Source organism: Lactuca saligna, chromosome 4, assembly GCF_052625555.1.
Source record: "Lactuca saligna cultivar CGN05327 chromosome 4, ASM5262555v1, whole genome shotgun sequence".
Taxonomy (NCBI): domain Eukaryota; kingdom Viridiplantae; phylum Streptophyta; class Magnoliopsida; order Asterales; family Asteraceae; genus Lactuca; species Lactuca saligna.
The window spans coordinates 322,069,394-322,090,401 of NC_136420.1; the positions used below are offsets into that span (position 1 = coordinate 322,069,394).

The window sequence follows — 21,008 nt, forward strand, 5'->3', positions numbered from 1 at the left end:
ATCCGTGGTCTTTCCTTTGTGAAATAGATCAATTGAACACATTTCCAATGATGCTCATTACACAATTCTCTAATCCTTATTATAAGTGTAAGAATACAAAATTCTTGCCACTACTAAAATCAATTAGAGTCTAAAATTACATGCAATGTTCCCTTTTGTAATGTCAAGGTACCAAAGTCATAGAGACCTTGCTATTAACATTATAAAACATTCCACTGGAGATTTATTAAGGAACAATTCCATCAAGATGAAGTCTCACATTCAAGGTACATTCCTTGAAGATCCTTCTAGCATAAAAGTTTCTAACTTACACATAGATTATTAATATCCAACTCCTATTATGGAAATATTTCCATAATTTCCATATGACTATCCATTCTAAATAGAATTCTATCTACTCAAAATTATATTATTATGGTCCATCCATTACTATACTTCCAACTGTCTCAAGCAACCAATCTTTGGTAAACCATATATTGTCCTTGACAGTTGTTTAATAATTTTAGTCATATTCGGTTCTGGTCCTTTTTCCTTCTTAATGCCATAGGCATTTGGAAAATCAAAGGGAGTGAATATTATAACATATGTGATCAATCCTATATCCGAAGCATACGAGATTCGATACATAAGGTCTTACATAAAGATATGATACTTGATCAATCTTTTTCTATAATATTTCCATATATAGAATTTACTATGTTGAAGCATTTCAACATGACATTCATATACGTTCATGACTAAGTTCTATTAAAATTTAAACCCAAAAATTTTAGATTCGAAATGAAGTATTGATGCCCTCTCCCTTAAGTTTTAGTATAGCAAAATTTTTCCAAATTCTACGACTTTGAAAATTTAGAACTTTGTTTCCAATAAATAGCATTGCTAACTTGCAACACTTAACATAATAACGACGTTCCCACCAACATAACAATTATGTTTTTACCAGCATAACGATTATGCTCCCACTAGCTTTGACATGTACTAATAAATCAACTAGACTTCTAGAAATCAATACCTATTGACTTTCTTACCAAAGTTCAAAATTTTGATACGTGGTGCTTTGATAAGTATTTTCCTAGATTTCTCAAGCTCATATACCCTTCAATAGATAGCTTATGTGTGTGTCTAAACATTTTTAGAACTTATAGCGACAAGTCCCAAATGTTCAAAATATTTCCCATTTCTCACAATTCGAACTATGAAAAGGGATGTCGTAATCATACTCAAATGTGAGAATGCAATTACCATAGTGGCTTACTCCAATCCCTTAAAATCTACTTGTGAAAGTGTTTCCTCACAATCATTTTACTGAAGTAGAGAGAAACCTCTTACGTAATAGATTTTATGGTGTATGTGCTCTTATCCATGTGAATTCGTCACTTCCAACCACTATCATAAAGACAACATTTATGACAAATTCAAAATTTATGGACTGAACTCGCTTAATCTCAATTTCTTGCCATCCGGCAGCATAACGGATTACCATTGCTTCCAAGTTATCGAGCAGCTCACCCACAGTAATCAATGTACTTTCATTGATCAAGGTGCTTTGTCTTATGCAATCAAATGAGAACTCATAGAACTCACATGCATAGTCAACTTAAATAGAATGGCATAGAAACAAGAATATGTCAACACGATAGGTTACAAACCTCAAGGCGTGTGCTAGTGGTAAACAATATATTTATTCTTGATTAGTTCTTAAAACTATTCAAGATCATTAAGATTCCTATTGACCTCTTGACATATAATATTCTCTTTAAAGGAACATTTCTCGACAAATAAACATTCAAGAGTTAGTGCGGATTCTTATCAAGAAAAACCCTTTATACAATTGGTCTTAGTTGGTCTTTGTTTTATCCAAAACATCACAACTTACCAATTTCAAATGTGCAAGAGTAAGGAACATTTCTACTCCACATTTTAGGAGGTTTTATAAACCTACTTAGAATATGTTACTCAAGGTACAACTTGGAGTAACTAGATTATAACTCTAAAACTCGATTTTGGAATGAAGTATGACTCACCATTTTGATTTAACCATTTAAACAATTCCCAAAACCTCTTCTGAGTTATGTGAATGTAGTAAGATGTTCTTAGAGGACCAATTGTGATATGGTTCCATAATCATTCGGATGATCATAAAACATAATACTAAAGTACTTCTCCTTTCCTTTCAGTCTAGAGAAACTTTTATCTTTCTGCCTAATTGGTTCTTCTTATTCGTTCTGCTATACATTGAAACTTTTGCAATTTGCCAGAATTATACTTAATCATATAAGTATAACCATATTTACTAAACTATAAGTAAATTATGACGAATAGTCTTATCGTTCTTTGTGGTGGACTTGACTAGTGCACACCAATGTGTATTAGATCCTTCAGTCCTTCACTTGATTCACATCTACATGTGAACAAAGAATTAGTCTTAATTTCCCAAAGATGAAGGTTCCCATTCATCACACAATACAATTCGCATGATTCCATGTTTCTATCCAATTGAAACTTGGGTGATGAGAATCTTTCCTTATTTGGTAAAATTTTGACACTACCACAAACGATATAACTAAGAATCAAATCCATTTACAACATTGCTAACAATATATAAACACTAATTTTCACAAATCCCGTTGCAAGGAAACATAAAATAAGACAAAAAAAATTTCTTTATTTATAAAATGCGAAAAACTTGTCCTTACAATGCAAATTCGTATCAAAACTATGTTTCTAAATATTCCTAAGCAATCTATCATAACTACTAAGAAGCAGCTCAAAATTCTGATTATCGAACTAAGCGATCGAAATCCATCTATTCGTTATCAGACTCAGCTTAATCTCTCTTAAAGCTTCCTTTCTTTTCTTTGATCGTACAAAACATCAAAATGTATTTTTATCACATTATGTATTAAGAATCTATAAATAGGAACTTAATGGAGTTTGATAGTGGACTTACCTGAAGTAGAGTCATTCATTTTGACTTTACCATCCTTGCGATCCTTCAGGTAGATATGGCAACATTACATCCACTACCCTTTCTCTTGGCAATAGAAATAAATAGACTCTTTCGGAATGGTGCATGGGACTATCTCAGATTCAGTCTTTCTCTTTACCATTCGGTCAAATGGTTTTACCCTGACCGATCCCTTTCCATTGGGAAGAGAAAACTTTTCTAGACTTCCAATGTCGCCATTGTAAATATCCATGGATGTTTGGGAGGTAAATCTTCCATTCAAATTTGCTTTACCAATACGCCAAATCATTGCTGATTCAGAAGCGATTAACAAATATGTCATATCAATAAGGGTCACGTCATGGTCTATCACATAATAGTTTTTTATGAACTTGTTAGATGACTTAGGAAGTGATCGAAGAACCAAGTCAGCCAGCTTCCTCGAGAAAACGACACCCAATATTTCAAGTCTGTCATTGTGCGACTTCATCTCCAAGACATGAGTACATACATACTTTCCATCTTGGTGTTTGCTTGCCAATAGGTCTTCAGTGACCTTGAAATTTTCAAGTCGATGAACACGTGGGTCAGGGATAATTATTGGAGGAGGTGGAGGAAGAGAAGTTTAACCAAAGCACGAAATGGGATTGATCTTTCACCTCGATCATCTTGTGGAATATCATCTTTATGAAGAAAGCTTTTCTAAAAGGATAAGGAAGACCATAGTTATCGGAACCAGACATCTACAAGGGAATAATTCCAGTTAGTTTATATAATCCTGAGTATAACACCCAAATGAAATATTAAGACTAGTATCCAACAAAATAATTTACAACTCGGAAGAGGGATGATGTAATCCAATTGTAAATTATTTGTCGGTAGGTAAATGACGATTTACCAAATCCACCACGAAAATGATTAAATGAATTAGGTTTTTAAATGTCTTAGATCTTTTGAGATTAATTGAACTTTTCAATGACATGTTTAATATCGATTATGCCCTTCAAGTTTGTGACTGGGATACCGAGGATCACAAAATCTCGACTATGCCCTTCAAGTTTGTGACTGGGATACCAAGGATCACAAACACGGTGTGAATAATAATGTAAATTAGCTTGGTATTCTCGATGTCATTTATTACCTAAATAATGTGCCGGTTAACCACATACACTCCATTGATCAATGGTAATTTACGAGAAACCCATTGTGTAATTTCATGGGTTAGCATCAAATTCATGGGTTAGAATCAAATTTACATTTTCCTAAACTAACTAATATCAGGAATTATCAAAGGTTTAGTTATTTTATAATTCATTATACTTTTAATGAGGATTTAGTGTTGTATCTATTGGATTAGTGTCTAAGTCCATAACTATTTTGGTATGTACTTGACCCGATGGTGCATGGTCCTTTTGGGTTGCCTTCACCAAAGCAACTTGATTGGAGAAATGAATAAAGAGAGAGAGAGGATAATATGATTTATTAATATGTTAGAAGAATAATATATTAAAGGACAAATCATATTTGTTTAATTAATATTGGTCAATAATTAATTAAGAATTAGTTTTGTGATCAAATGTAATTAATTAAACTAGAGGGCTGATTTGTAATTATGTGATAGTTACAAAATAAGGTAAGGATTATCTTATTTATATGGTGGACGAATTTAAGGTTGGAAAGCCTTAGAATTCGAGTATGATAAGGATTCAAGGATTATCTTATTGGTTGCTTAATGGATAATCAACTAGATAAGGATAATGACTGAAACCCTATCTCTACACCTATATAAACACCCCTAGGGTCATGAATTCGAGTATCCCTTCCCAAGAGGTCCTAAATACGAATTCTAACCTCTCACCTCTCTCTTTATACCTTCTCCATTTGCTTATGGTGTTTGTAAGCCATTAGAGGAGTGACACTTGTGACTCTAAGCATTCCAAAGTCAATCCAAGGTGGAGTTGTGATTGTTATTGCTATATAACAATCAAGGTATGTTCTTAAACCTAATTATATGTTAATTTCGTTTTCCATATGCTAGAATTGGGGTTTATAGTCTTGGATTCAAAGCATGTACAATAGAGAAACCTAGATCCAAGCATTAGGGTTTGTATGAGCACATAGGATGTCTTATGACCAAAACCCATCAGTGGTATCAGAGATTAGCTTGGTTTCAATTGTATTGATGCATTGTATAACTGAAAAATTCGATTTTTTGGATTGTGGAGGCTGGACTCGCCGAGTCCATGGCTTAACTCGCCGAGTCCATGCAGACTCGACGAGTCCATGCCTGACTCGACGAGTCAACTCGTCAGATAATGCTTATCTCGGGATATCTTGCTGTTTTTGCATATGGATAGTTACCTTATCATGTTAGATCAATATAAATCCGATTTTATGATATATATGACTATATTTGTGATCTAAATAAAGATAATTATCAATTAACAAGATAATTGTTTCCTTATAAGATAATTGATTAATTATTTTGAGTAAATTGATAAATTGTTTTGCAAGAAATCATTAAATAAATCAAATATAGATAATTATGTGATTAAATGTTAATTTAAAATTATTTGTTATTTGATCCTTGTTGTTATGAAAGGTTTCATATTTTCCCCTTTAGGTTTTATAGTTTAAATTTGAACCCAAAAGTTTTGGAGTTTTGAAATTTAAATAGTTAAAACCCTAATGTTTTGAAAAAGGTTTCAAAATTTGCCCTCAAGTTTTGGAATTTAAAAGTTGATTAAAAGGTTAATTAGAAATGTTAAATTCTAAAACCCTAGTAATGTTTTGAAAAGTTCAAATCACACCCTTATGGTTTTATTAATTAATTAAGGAGGTTTAATAAATCCATAAAAGTTTAGGTTAACCTTTTAATTGAATTAAAAGTGTAATTGTTAAAGTTAACCATATAGTATTTTAAAAGTATAAAATACACTCTATACTATATATAACATTAAAAGTCTAACATTATATATATGTATGAGTAAAAGTCAGTCTTACCGTTAGTAGGCCTCATTCACGAAGCTGGTCTATAAGGGGTGTTTAAGGAAATTGCCTATAAAATGGCGATTGAATGGGTATCCACTCTTACCCACCGCACTCTTGACTAGTGGAGGGTCGTTAGCCGAACGGGTAGGATAGACGAAACCTTCCATTATAAGTATAATGAAATACAAAGTAACTAAATGTTTTTCAAATTCCCAATCTTAGTTACTTAGGTAAAAGTGAATTGATGCAATTCCATGAAATTACACTTTGTGCCCTTGCGAAGACGTTAGTGGAGCGTGTGTGGTTTACCGGCACACTAAATGGTTCTAAGCAAAGGTAGCAAAGGGTGACTCAATGTTTGTCATAGTTCGGTGGAGCGTGTGTGGTTTACCGGCACATCGAATAGGTGATTGTAACATGTGAGGGCACCATGTAGTTTGCATGGTTATTCACACCCGCTTTGTGATCCTCGGCATCCTAGTCACAAACAAGAGGGGCATATCGAGATTTAAACATGCCATTGAAATGTTCAATGAATCTCAAAGGATCTAGGAGTTTTCATAGATTTGAAACTTAAATTTCTTTTTCGTTTTTCATGGTGGAAATTAGTGAATCGTCATTCACTTACCTTCAAATGTTCTGCAATTTGGGTTACGGCATCCCTCTCTCGAGTTGTAGGATATTGTGTTGGGTCCTAGCCTTGGAATTTCATTTGGGTGATTTACCAAGGACTCAATCAATCAACTAACTTGAATTCATTTTTTCTCCCGATGTCAAAGTCCGACAACTATGGTCTTCTCAAATCCCATGGAACAAGCATTCCACATGAAGAGGATATTCCACGATTCGATCGAGGAACAAGAAATCATGCTTCACTTCCTCCTCCTCCTCCAATTATTCTCCCTAACCCACAAGATTGTAAAATTGAAAAGTTTAATATCACTCAAGCCCTTTTGGCAAGTAAACATAAAGAGGGCAAGTCGGTGTGTGCACACGTCTTAGGGATGAAGTCACACATTGATAGATTAAGAATGATGGGATCCGTTGTCGGTGAAGCGATGGCTATTGATTGGGTTCTTCAGTCACTTCCTAACTCGTGTAGTGAGTTCGTAAGAGAGTACTATATGATGAACCGCGACGTGACCCTTATAGATCTCACCTATATGCTTATTGCTGCTGAATCAGCAATGGTTTGGTGCAATAGAAAAGCAAAGTTGATTGGTGAATCTGCCTTCGAGACCTCTATGGATATAGACAATGGCAATGAAAGACATGCTATGATTGAAAAGATTTATCATAAGAGAAAGGCGATGTCTGAAGTAGTTCCATGTCCTATTCCAAAAAGAGTCAATTTGCTTTTATTGCCAAGAGAAGGGGCATTGGAGACGAAGCTGCCCTATTTACCTAAGAGATCTAAGAGATGGGAGAGTCGAAACGTATGGCTCTAATTTAGGTAAAATCCATTGACTAACTCTTTTAAGCTTCATTCTAGATTCTGAATACATAATGTGATAAGATTACAATTGATGTTTAGAAGGATCAAAGAAAACAAAAGAAGCTTAAGGGAAGAAGTGAGCAGAATCTAACCGTGAAGGAATGGATTTCGATCGCGTTTCTCGAAGATTAGATTCTTGAGCTACTACTTAGAGTTAGAATTAGATTGCTAAGAAAGATGTATTAGCATAAGTTTTTCAATGAGTTGCATTGTAAGGACAAATTTTTCCGCAATAAAATAAATTTTTGATTTTAAATTTTATTTATTTATCCTTACAATGGTGTGTATGAAAAATTGATGTTAAAATTATTAGCAATAATGGATTTGTTTCTTATTGTGTTATGGAAAGTCAAGAATTTACCAAATAGGGAGAGTTTCTCATCGTCCAAGTTTCAATTGGACAGAAACTTGGAATCATGCTACTTGGTTGCATGATAAATGAGAAATTTCATATTTGATAATTAGACTAATTCGTTGACAAAGTGTCAAGTGAAGGACTAGGAGATCGAGTACACAAAGTTGTGTGTTGATCAAGTTCACCATAAGAGTAACAAAGATATTCGTCATGATTTACTAAAGGTTTAGTAAATATGATTATACTTATAAGATTAAGTGTAATTTTGAATTGATTAAAGGGTTTAGATCAATAGCAAAACGAATAAGAAGAATCAAGTAGGCAGAAAGATAAGAGTTTCTCCATTCTAAGAAGAAGGGAGAGTAGCTTTTATGCTTTATGATAGGTCTTAATGATTAAGAACCATATCTCAATTGATCCTCTAAGTGAGTCTTGGTACAATTGTATGTCCAAGAAGAGGAATCAAAGAATGAAGAAATGGTCAAATCAAGAAGTCAATCATGCTTCGTTCCAAAACAAGTCTCAAAGTCAAGATTGTGACATTGAGTGGATAGTATTAAGAAGGTTTATAACATTCATCAATTGTGGAAAGTTGTGATGTCTTGGATAAGACAAAGACCAACTAAGACCAAAATTATGAAGTGTTTTGTTATAAGCTACACTAACTGTTGAATATTTGTTTGTCAAGAAATGTTTTGATAAGAGAATCGTATATGTCAAGGAGTTAGTGGGAGTCTTAATAGTCTTGAAAAGTTTCAAGAACAAATCAAATAAGCCTTATCGATCATCACTAGCACACGAGTTGAGGTTTACAACCTATCGTGAAGATATTATTTTGTTTTTGTGCCAATCCAATCGAGTTAATTATGCATGTGAGTCATATGAGTTCTCATTTGAATGCATAAAAGGCAAGGACCTTGATCAATGGAAAGTACATTGATAGGAAAAAGTGAGTTGCTTAACTACTTGGAAGACGTGGTGGGCAGCTGTGCTACCATAAGGCAAGAAATCAAGATTAAGAAAGTTCGATCCATATGAGTTTGAATTTGTTGTAAACTTTGGATTTTAACAAATTCACATGGATAGGAACACATACACCTTTTAAATCTAAGTGTCATAAGATTTCCTCCTTCATGAAAATGATTGTGAGAAAATTCTTTCACTAAGAAAGATTTTAAAAGATAGTGATTGTAAAATTGCATTCTCGAATTCGATCATGGTTACGGCATCCCTTTCCATAATTTGAATTGTGAGGTTTGGCAATTAGTCTTAATTATTAAGACACACATATGAACTATCTAAGGCAAAAGTGTATAAGTTCAAGAAGTCTTGATAAAAGATTATCAAAGCACTAAGTATTAGAAACATGAACTTAAGAAATTCAATAAGTATTGTTTTTCTAAAAGTTAAGATGTTTATGAATACATGTCGAAGCTAGTGGGAGCATAAGTGTTATGTTTTATAATAATCATCATGATAGTGGGAGCATAAATGTTATGATTGTATGATTATTAAGGCAAGTATTGCATAGTTGGCAATATTAATTATAGAAAACAAGAGTCATACTTTGCAAAGTTGTAAGAGTTGAAAGGTTGTTTTGCTATAATTAAGGGAGAGAATATTATGCTTCATTTCAAATCTAAAGGATTAGGTTGTGAAATGTTGATAAATTTAGTCAAAGGTACATAGTGTGTTCTTAAAATTTCGATTATGATTACGGCATTCGTCTTCACAATTCGAATTTTGAGAACATAGTAAATAAAACATTATGCGTCGTGTCCCATACGCTTCCGGTATAGGATCGATTGCAAATGCTTTAATGTTATGACCATTCTAAAATTTTCCAAATGTCTAGCGCATTGAGAGGGAAAAGGGACTAGAATCGGTTTTGACTAAAATAATTAAACAACTATCAAAGGACAATCCAAAGTTCGACGAGGATTGGTCGCTTGTGAGTAGTTAGAAGTATAGTATTAGAAATTATGGAAATGTTTCCATATTGGATGGACAATATCGACATCATTACGAATAGATACGATTCTATTAAGAAATTAGTTGTCAAAGGAAAACATGGAAGCGTGTCCATATTGGAAAGTAAATATTAAAAATCTATGACTAGATTAGAAACCTTTATGCAAAAGGATGTTCAAAGGAATGTGCTTTGAGTGAGAGACATCGTATCTAAGGAATTGTCATGTAACAATCTCTGATAGAGGACATTGTAATATCATTGGCAATAGTCTTTGAGACTTTGGTGCAGTGACATTACGAAAGGATCGTTGCATAAAGTGTTAGAATCTAGCATATTCTATAAGTAGCGAGAATTTGATATTCTTGCACTTAAGAAAATGGATTTGGAGTTGTAAAATGAGAATGATTGGAAATGTGTTCAATTTGTCTATTTCACAAAAGTAAGAACCATAGGTAAACATTGTGTGCATGCTAGGAGCATGGGACAAGTGTAATAATTCAAGTAAGAAGTTGATTACCCGAAACGACAAATATTGAGTAATCGATATGGTGATAAATAAAACGTGTTTTGTTTATACTCAAAGGTTTGAGGCCATATGGGATTAGTATTATTCTTGTGTTTCACTTTGCATGTTTTGACTTCCAGAATAATTGAGTTTATTAAGAATAATCGAATTATTCAAACGGGCCACAGTCGTTCATATGTTGGAAGTAGATATGAATGAAGATTGTCGTGAATTGGTGTGTGGATTGTCTAAAAGAGTATTAGACATAAGCAAATGTTTGCTGCAACGTTCATGAGTGCTTATGAATATGATTTGAGCATTGGATTAAACCCACGCTCACTTGGATCACTATCTCGAGTGATTAGTGAGACGATAACATCTTATATTCTTGAAACCGAGATGTGTGAGTTGTATCTTGCTGATCGGTTGCACATTGATAATATGTAAACGCACCAGTAACTTGGTGTTATAAAACATATTGTTGTGTGTAATTCGGTGAGTGAGTGCAAGCGAGCATTGTATCAAAGTTTATCCGTTCCTTTTATCCAAAGTAGGATAAAAGCGATATCTTTGGGCCCCTCGATGGTTTAGTGATGACATACATAAATGCTCGGCCGGGCTAGGGCTAATTTGATTTGTTCAATTAGTCTGTCGTCATAAATCGAAAATCGAGATATAGTACAAAGAGAATGATTTGAAATCATATCTCATACGATATCTAGAATGGAGGAATATATGATCCCTTATCTAAGGACACACGTATCTGATATGATCAGAGTTGACAGCAGCTTTGGAAAGCTACAATTGCAGATCAGGATCTGAAGTCATACGCAGAATAGTTGTTAGACTTATCCAAGTGGGAGACTGTTGGATTAGTGTCTAAGTCCATAACTATTTTGGTATGTACTTGACCCGATGGTGCATGGTCCTTTTGGGTTGCCTTCACCAAAGCAACTTGATTGGAGAAATGAATAAAAAGAGAGAGGATAATATGATTTATTAATATGTTATAAGAATAATATATTAAAGGAGAAATCATATTTGTTTAATTAATATTGGTCAATAATTAATAAAGAATTAGTTTTGTGATCAAATGTAATTAATTAAACTAGAGGGGCTGATTTGTAATTATGTGATAGTTACAAAATAAGGTAAGGATTATCTTATTTATATGGTGGACGAATTTAAGGTTGGAAAGCCTTAGAATTCGAGTATGATAAGGATTCAAGGATTATCTTATTGGTTGCTTAATGGATAATCAACTAGATAAGGATAATGACTGAAACCCTATCTCTACACCTATATAAACACCCCTAGGGTCATGAATTCGGGTATCCCTTCCCAAGAGGTCCTAAATACGAATTCTAACCTCTCACCTCTCTCTTTATACCTTCTCCATTTGCTTATGGTGTTTGTAAGCCATTAGAGGAGTGACACTTGTGACTCTAAGCATTCCAAAGTCAATCCAAGGTGGAGTTGTGATTGTTATTGCTATATAACAATCAATGTATATTCTTAAACCTAATTATATGTTAATGTCGATTTCCATATGTTAGAATTAGGGATTATAGTCTTGGATTCAAAGCATGTACAATAGAGAAACCTAGATCCAAGCATTAGGGTTTGTATGAGCACATAGGATGTCTTATGACCAAAACCCATCAGTATCCTACCCGTTCGGCTAACGACCCTCCACTAGTCAAGAGTGCAGTGAGTAAGAGTAGATACCTAATAGTCGTCATTTTATAGGCCACTTCCTTAAACACCCTTATAGACCAGCTTCATGAATGAGGTAAACTAACGGTAAGACTGACGTTTTCTTATACATACACACATAATTAATTTATTAATAAAATCCATGAGGGTGTGTTTTCAAACTATTGAAAAATACTAAGGTTTTAATTTTATTTTTAAATTTCGCAAAATAAAGTATTTAATTTAAATTTAAAAACTAAAATCAAATAATTATTTAATAGTTATCTATTAATTAAATCAATTGAGGATTATGTATTAAATTATTCAATAATCCCAATCCCATAATTTTCGAAAACGAGAGGGATAAAAATTATCTTATTAAAACAATTAACAAGATAATTCCTAAAATATGAACCCTATCCTTATCCCCAAATATTGAAAAATAACTAGACTTTAGGACGAAGGCAATAGTTTCATCACTTGCCTTATTTTCGAATATTCTAAGGGTTGGGAAACCCTTAATTTTTGAAATTTGAGGCCGAAGGAAAGGGTTAAAACCCTAACCATAAAATCAAAAAACTAAGGTTATAAAACCCTAATTTGTGAAAATTGCAAGGCCAAGTATTTCGTTGCCATAAGCCCTAATTTTGTCAGGTTCAACGAATTGAATCAAATAGAATAGAAAACAATTACTAGGCTCTGATACCACTGATGGGTTTTGAGTAAAACATAAAATTTTATGTGTGCATGCAACCCTAATTGAATTGGATCTAAGTTTTCTTTAATTGAACATGCAACCTAAACAAAAAAGAAGAAGCCCTAAGTTCTATATATTATAATCAAATTCACACAATAGGGGTTAAAATACATACCTTGATTGTTATATTGTATAACAATCTAAAAGCCTTTTGGTAGCAAGCGCCATAAGTGTTGTGCATCTAAATGCTCACAAACAAACCAAGTAACCATGGATTACTATGGAGAGAGAGAAGCAAAGTGTAAAATTCAGCTCTAAGCCTTTTTTAGAGTGCATGAGACAAAATCGAACCCGATATGAGTTTATATAGGTGATAAGAAAGGTTTAGGATAAGACAGATGTATCTTAGATAACCCTAATCCCTTAACTTCCTCCATAAGGCTTCCAATGCACCCTTAGAGCCCAAGGAAACCCTAGGAACATCTAGATTTCATTCCCCCCTCTAAGATATGTTCTAGAATTCTCAATGCTCAACTATTGAACATTATCACCTTTAGTCCATACAGTTTCAATTAATTCCTTTAATCTTAAAACTAACTCCATGTTAATTTCTGATTAAATAATAATTAAACTTTATGAGTACTAATTAACATATTATTCACATAATACATTAATTAAATCATTTATTTTGATTTCAAATTAATATATCAACCAAGTAATAAATTAATAAATCATTTTCTCTCTATAACAATCATCTTATTCCATTGTCAGGTTTGAAGGCAACCGAAAAAGGATATTGCTACTACCAATTCAAGTTTATACGAATTATTGTTATGAGCTTAGACACCTAATCTAATAGTAGTGATATGTAGAACTGTATTTTATCTGTACTTTCTGGTTATCGTCTAGTGGAGTGCCTAGGGACTGTCTGTAGTCATGTAGGATAGCCTGGGAACTCTTGATATAGGCTTTCTTGCATGTCCTTTATTTGGTTATAGATATAGAGTAAGATCATCTGTTCGGGTGGATATCTCACCTCTGGTTACTTATGGTTCATTTCATGGAGTTTAGCTGGTAGCGGGACTACATATTGTAAGAGAACTAGTAGGTGGTAGTGAACTGTATGATTGATGTTTGCCTATATTATGTGTCTACTTCACCCTTGATTATTTACATGTCGACATGCAGTTTTTGGATGGGTTGAGGCGGTCTCGCTTTATGTTGCAGAGCAAGATACCTGGTGTGGGCTGGCTGTAAGTCGTAGACTCAGAGGCTCGGGTTGAGCGGTTGGATTGAGGTGGTAAAGCCAACAATCCTGGTATAGTTACACATTCCAGTTCAATGACTGATTGGGTTGCTCGTTTATCTGTTTTGTTATGTGTGGTATTTTGGGGGAAATTCACTAAGATTATGCTTATCCAGTTGTATATTATTTCAGGTATCACCGATGTCTATGTGAAGGCGAATGCAGAATTATCCACACTCAACAACAACACTGAAGATTTTGCGTTTCTATGATACTTTGATTTTTTTAATAAATGTAATTTGGAATAAAAGTTTTTTCTTAATAATGGATTTATAAATTGGGAGGTTTTACCTTAATTAAAATGAAAAATTTTGGTTGTTGAAAATGGGAATTTTCAGATTCTCTCCTTTCCCCCCCCCCCCCCCCCCCCCCCCCCCATTTTTATATGCTGTAAAAAGTTGTAAAACATAATAAACTCCAATTCTCATTGATATCATATCCAATTAGTTCCTCTTTCTCTCCATTCCGTTTGTTTCCTTCTACCGGTTCAAGGAATGATTTTCAAAAGCAGAAAGCAAAATATTAGAGATTTGAGAAATATATACAAGGCATTCGTGGAAAATTCACAAAGCGATTTATTGAAGGTAAGTTCCTATCTGAACATCTTGCTTGCTTTTATTATGCGAGGTGCCAATTTATTGTCCTATGTAATCACCAATTTAAGTAGGTTTGTCAATTTTTATGTAGATTTGGTTTCTTTTGTTGCTTTAGGAATATCAAAACTTGATAATATCTTATAGTTTAGGGTATTTGATTATGTATTATTTCAAAGAGTAACATATCAACGTTAGAGATTGTTGAAAAATTAGAAATATATGCTCCTTTCAAATAAGGAAAATGTGTGATGTTGTTGCTAAGAGAGAATGTATCAGGAGGCTTACAGGGGGGTTAGGGCATACACTGTTAACATGTAACAAATATAGGATCTATGAGAATCACATTTGGATTGGTTTATTAGAATAGATAGAATAGAATATCGGTGTGTGCTCCTATATTTGAAATATGTCATTGAGAAAATTAAATATACTCCTATTTTTTCTTCTGAATCATGAGATGATGATAAATCTAATAAAAATTTATTAATTTTATTAAATATAACAAATATCATAATCTTAATTGTGTAGAAAGATGATAAGAAGAAAAAAAAAATGAAGATCATTTGATTTCTCTATGCTATCAACCAAATGATCTAGGGTTCCTATTCAACCCTAACATCTTTTTTCCTTCTTTAAAGCCCATGGACCTAAATCCGTTAAATAGTAAATAAGTTCTATGATCTCAAAAAGTATAAGCCCATATGAAATCCTGACATGGTATCCCCAGAAATTTTCTCAAATAATTATCATATATAAGTGGGCAGGATTCAACCGTTCTAACAAAAAGTTTGGCATTTGAACCAAAATTCAATGAAATTTATAAATGCTAAAAAACTTCCTTTCTTCGGTTGACAAACGAAACCTCATTAGAAGGATATTAACATATTAATATCATCTAGTAAACTGAGTTAAAAAAAAATACTTATGTGTGGCATTGTGAAATCTTGTTTGCATTCACTTCAAACCACGTAGGAACACGATAATCAGGAATAAATAATATTAAACAATTTGGTTAATCAATATTGTACACTTACTACATCCTGACAATATAAAGCTCTAGGTCCCCCCCAAATCAACTAGTGCAAGAAGATGATTACTAGATCCGGTTACTGGCTGAAACCCACATTTTCTCCTGCATTTCTTTCAAACTTCTGTTGACAAATTAAACAAACAACGAAAGTAAATGAAATCTTACAGATTTGGGTAACCCTAATTACATAAAAAACATTTTTTCCACAATTGATTCGTTGTAATCACTTTGTGATTCTATCTGACCCCAAAAGCTCGACTGAAGAGTTAAGTTTGAAGAGCTTACTGCATGACAAGAGTACTCGTCAGGAAATTTTTTCAAACCATATTGTTGCATCTTAATCCGCATTTTTTCTTTTGTCCTTTCTCTAGCCCTAGCTCTTGCCTCTGCTCTTGACTGCTCTCTCGCAAGATCAACACGATGCCCGGATTTCTGTTTTTGAGTTATTTTCTTCATTTTTCCATTAACAAACCTGAATTCAGACTTGTTCTCACCTTCATCGTCATCAAGAAAAGCCAATTCGCATTGACCAGTACTAACTGTTGAAGACGATGAGTGCTTTGTTTCTTCAACCAGCTCCTTAATGGCGACCTTGGATTTTGTAAACAACCAATCGAGGGTTTTGCTTGCTTTGTCGAACCCTAGCATGTTCTGAAGCTCAAAAAACTTTCGAGCAATATCAATGGACAATCTCACCCTCCGATCTCTAGGGCCTTGAGCTGTGTAGATTTTACTATGCCCATCTTTCTTACTGTTAACTGTTTTCTTCTTACAAGGATAAACTATCGACTCTAAAAGATCATCATAATCATCACTATACTGCAACACGGATCCTTCTTGAACCTGCTGACAAGTCAAATCTTGCGTATTTGCAGTGACTTCCGGTGGTGGTGATGAGGGTGGTGGAGACACAAATGGGTTACCGTTGTGTTCATGGTGGCTAAAATAAAAACCATCTTTTTCAAGGTCAAAGAACGAACTGAATGTAGGAGAGACATGGGTTGAAGAAGGAATTTTTTGGGAAGGATTTGAAGAACACATTGTATTTAGAAACAAAATCTGAAAATTGATACTTTCTTAATCAAGAAGTTCAAATATAATATTATAAAAGAAGATCTTGGTAAGATTGAATTTAAAGGACTTCCTCCAATCGTATGCTTTTGCACTGTGCATCTTCCGTTTTAGGGCACAAGTCGGATCATACATGTTCCTAATAATGAAAAAAAAAAAAAAAAAAGGCATAGACTACAGGTACTATCGGATAGAAACTGTACTGCCTTTACATTTCAAGATAATTAATTAATTATATATACATATATATTAATAAGTTGAAAAGAATAAAAACCTAGATATGGTTTAAGTATATATACATAACTACGTCGTAAGTAAGAAAGATCATTCAGATGACTCTGGTTTTCAGTGTGTACAAATTTAGTTCGCGGGATATGATTTCAGCACTGCATAGTAATTTCTTACTTGGTAAACTGCTGTTATATACTATTATAATATATTAAATTGGTCAACAGTAGAAAAATATAATACTCAGTAGAATCGAACACCCAGTTCATAACCTTATGTGACTCTGTGACCTATATTATATATATGCAATCTAATGATGTGACCACATTTGTTGAGTCATTCTTGTAAGTGATTGATAGATCAGTGAAAACAGTATTTCTGGTTTTAATGGACTCGGGCAAAAAATCTTGCTTGTGAAAGTATTTCTTACATAATATACAGAATTTTAAAGGTTAATATTAACATATAGCAACCTACTATCACGAATGTTGGCTTAAAGTCTCTAATATATATCTTAATTTTAATCGATAGTTATTTTTTTTAATTTTTTTTTTTATTTAATTTTTTTTTTTTAATTTTTTTTTTTTTAGTTTTAAAAAGCTTAGCAATATATGCGTTCTTTAATTAGGACATATTTTTTTAATGTTTGATTCGTATTATATCGATGTGATGTGGATATTTGATCCACTATATACACTTTTTATTTTAGTTTTAGTTTTCTCAAATTAATTTTTTTTTTATTAAAGTTTCATATTTATTTTTAACAAAGTTTTAAAATAAAATCATCGAAACCAAATGGCTTGATCCCATAAAAATTGCGACAATTGCTTAATATTCCAGAATGGAAAAGCTTAATCATCAAGAATGAAATGGCTTGATAATCCAATTTAATTTCGGGTTTGTTCAAATCAATTGCACTAAATCCCATAATGTTTAAAACTTTACAGCTTATAAATCATGATTTGGCAAACTTTGCAATGGAAATTGATATGTACGATCTTGTGTAGTTATGCTTCAATAATGATATATTATCTCGCGAATTTAACATGACATGCGAAGATATAAATATGTTTTCAAATTCTTTAACCAATTGTGTAACGCGTGGTAAATTTTGTATTCCTATTAGTTTTTTTCTTAGTTTTCTTATCAATAGCCAGCCAATCATTTCGTTCAAACCAAGCCTAGCAAGGCCGTCCATAAAAATTCCGAATGACGTTAAGTGATCCGGTTTTTTGGCCCATCAACCAATTCTTATGTGAAATATAACCTAGCTAGGCATGCAGTGTAACTTTTTATTTCCTAAGATTGATAGTTTTTTCTCTGCTACGAAGGATACCAGAAAGATAGTCTTATGGAAAAGAAATTCCTTTCGGGAATGATATATAGCTTGATGGTAGGATATCTTTTTTTGAATAAAAATTATCATATCTTGTCATTTTAATATTTTACAAGACTTTTCATGCTTTATGGGATATGTCTAGATATAGGTCGAACTGGGAACCGGTGATGAGAGCAGTTTATCAACGACCAGTTTTATATAATATTCTAGATCAGATCAAACTGGCCGGTTTTTTAAAAATACGGATTGAACCGAGTGTGATAAAACTTGTAAACAACGATTTCAACAGCCTAGTTTATTAGAATTTGGTAATTGGTTTCACTTAGCTCATGTCACACCCCAAAACCTGAACGGCGGAAATGTTTCAGGGCGGAGGACGTCATGTACAGTATTACAACAAAACATAATAGTAAACAAGCAACAACATCACCCATTGCATTAATAATATAATTTTAGTACAAGTGTGTTATGTATAGTTATAAGGCACCAAAAACATTAATCAAAATAAGAGATGAGTCTTGAATGTACTCCATCTTCTCAAAACCTGGCACCAGTTCCTGTCTACTGATAATTTGAGAATACAAGTTATTTTGAAAGAGTTTATCAGCTTTAAAGCTGGTGAGTTCATAAATATTTTAGTGACATTGTTTGTATGAAAATGTTTGTAAGTGTTTGAAGTATAAGTTTGTAGTAAATGTTTGTATCTCCTAGAAAATCCTATATTTTCTACTAAAAGTAGTCTTTTACCAAGTTATCCAATGTTCTGTTTGTTTGTTTCTTGTAAAAATGTATTTTTCCCAAGTGTGACTATTATTAACAAAATATAGTTTTTACATTACCGTTTATATGAGAAGATCACAATATGAATGCAATAGGGAAAATAATAAAGTATTGTAGTGTTGTATTATAGTAACTACTGTTGTACTAACTAGCTTAAGCCAATTATTATTAAGGTTTAATGTGATATAAATGTAAACATACTTGATCGACTTAGTAAAACACGACGCTCGAAGACATCGAAATGGTATGACATTCGTCACTCGTAGACCTACAGGTCCCACTGTGTCACACTCTAAAACTGAGAACGGCGGAATACGTTCTGGGGTAGAGGAAGTCATGTACAATATCATTACAATTGCATAAAAGTAAAAACAAGAAACAACAACCATTTCATATATATAGTGATAATAATTACAATTGTGTTCTGCACAGTTAATAGACACCAAAAGTATAACAAAAAATAAAAGATGAGTCTTGTATATGCTCCATCTTCTCCAAAAGCTGCCCTATACCTGTCTATCTTTGACATGAGGATACAAGTTATTTTGAAAACGAGTATCAGCATAAAGTTGGTGAGTTCATAAGAATTTAGTGTTGTTGTAGTATAAAAGTGTTTACAAACTTATAGTATAAGAGCTAAAATTTGTATTTATGAGTAGAAGAAATCCCTAGAAAATCCTATATTTTCCAGAAAAGTACATTTGTAAGTCAATCCTTTGAGTGTGTAAAAGTATTATCTTTGAAACCATCAATTGTATAAGTGTAGTAATAGTCCTCAAGTGAGTAATATGGCTGAAGAAATGTTATGCTTGCTAACAGTAGTAGTGTTTTAACTTTAGTTAGTAGTAGATCTTTAATTACTTCAGGATATTAGTTTAGACTTGAAGTCTTAGTGTATTTATTTGGATATAAGTGTAACTGCTCATGTGACCAACTGTAAAGTAGTAGAGTGTCCAATGAACTTCCCAATCATGCATAGTGAAGTAATGTAGTGCCACCCTTGGCCTAGTCGGCTTGGACTGTAGTTAACAGTCGGGATGTAATAGTGTCAGTTCCATATAGATCTATACATATAGTGTTGCTTTCTTTTCGGGAAGCCCTGGTCACATGGTGTAAGTGCAGTAGAGTACCTTATAGAGAGATAGTGTGATATACTTTGTATTAGTGAATTCTCTTATGCTTTAGTATGGTAGACTTTTAGTATAGTAAGTAGAGTGTTCTCTTATACTTGAGTTAGCTTGTAGTATTAACAGATATAATGAGTATAGTAGTAGTAGAGGTAACGAGCAGTAGCCTTAACTATACCTATTATAGTTAACTAGAGTATGTGAATTCCTGCCTCTGATCAACAAAGGTAATGAATAAAATGAAAACTTTCATATCTAACACAAATAAATATGATATATAACTAAGAATTCAACGATAGTCGGACGGACAACCAGTACCCTAAGACCACATCAAACAAGAACAGGAAATAAGGCGATCTATCGATCCTAAGTACTTCAAGTCTTACTTATATAAATATATTAATGTAGATATATATATATATATATATATATATATATATATATATATATATATATATATATATATATATTTATTTATTTATAAAGGAAAGTAGTATAAACGTAGTTTTGAAAGTAGTTTAACAACAATTTAACCTTAAAAACGCATTTGATAATTAGTTAAAACAATTTTATCGATACGTATCTAAAAGTGTAGAGAAATCTCTTTTTGATGAAATATTGTAAATCACATATGATTTGATAATAAAACATGTAGTATTGTACTTGTATCCCCCCTCCCCCCCTAAAACATGTAAAAACATTTAGAAAGGTTCATTAAGGGGTATGAACTCACCTACAATGAGTGGATCGGGTGGAAGTGTCGGGTGAATGTTTGGTGTCAAGTAGAGACTTGTACACCCTTTATGACCCTAGTAACATATGAAGACATATGTTTCCAAATAATTAGTGATTTAAACCCTAATTAAACACA

At 32.9% G+C, this 21,008-nt stretch overlaps 1 protein-coding gene across 1 annotated transcript; it reads right to left on the reverse strand.

Annotated features, from left to right (window-relative positions):
* Positions 1–15,595: 15,595 nt before the first annotated feature.
* On the reverse strand, positions 15,596–16,758 carry LOC145039799 (uncharacterized). The gene has a single exon (XM_078987808.1). It carries the CDS (start codon positions 16,631–16,633, stop codon positions 15,776–15,778), a length of 858 nt encoding a protein of 285 aa, XP_078843934.1. The 5' UTR covers positions 16,634–16,758; the 3' UTR covers positions 15,596–15,775.
* Positions 16,759–21,008: the final 4,250 nt, after the last annotated feature.

Excerpts from the sequence above, each read along its gene's own strand:
- LOC145039799 (XM_078987808.1), bottom strand. The coding sequence starts at position 16,633 with ATGTGTTCTTCAAATCCTTCCCAAAAAATTCCTTCTTCAACCCATGTC.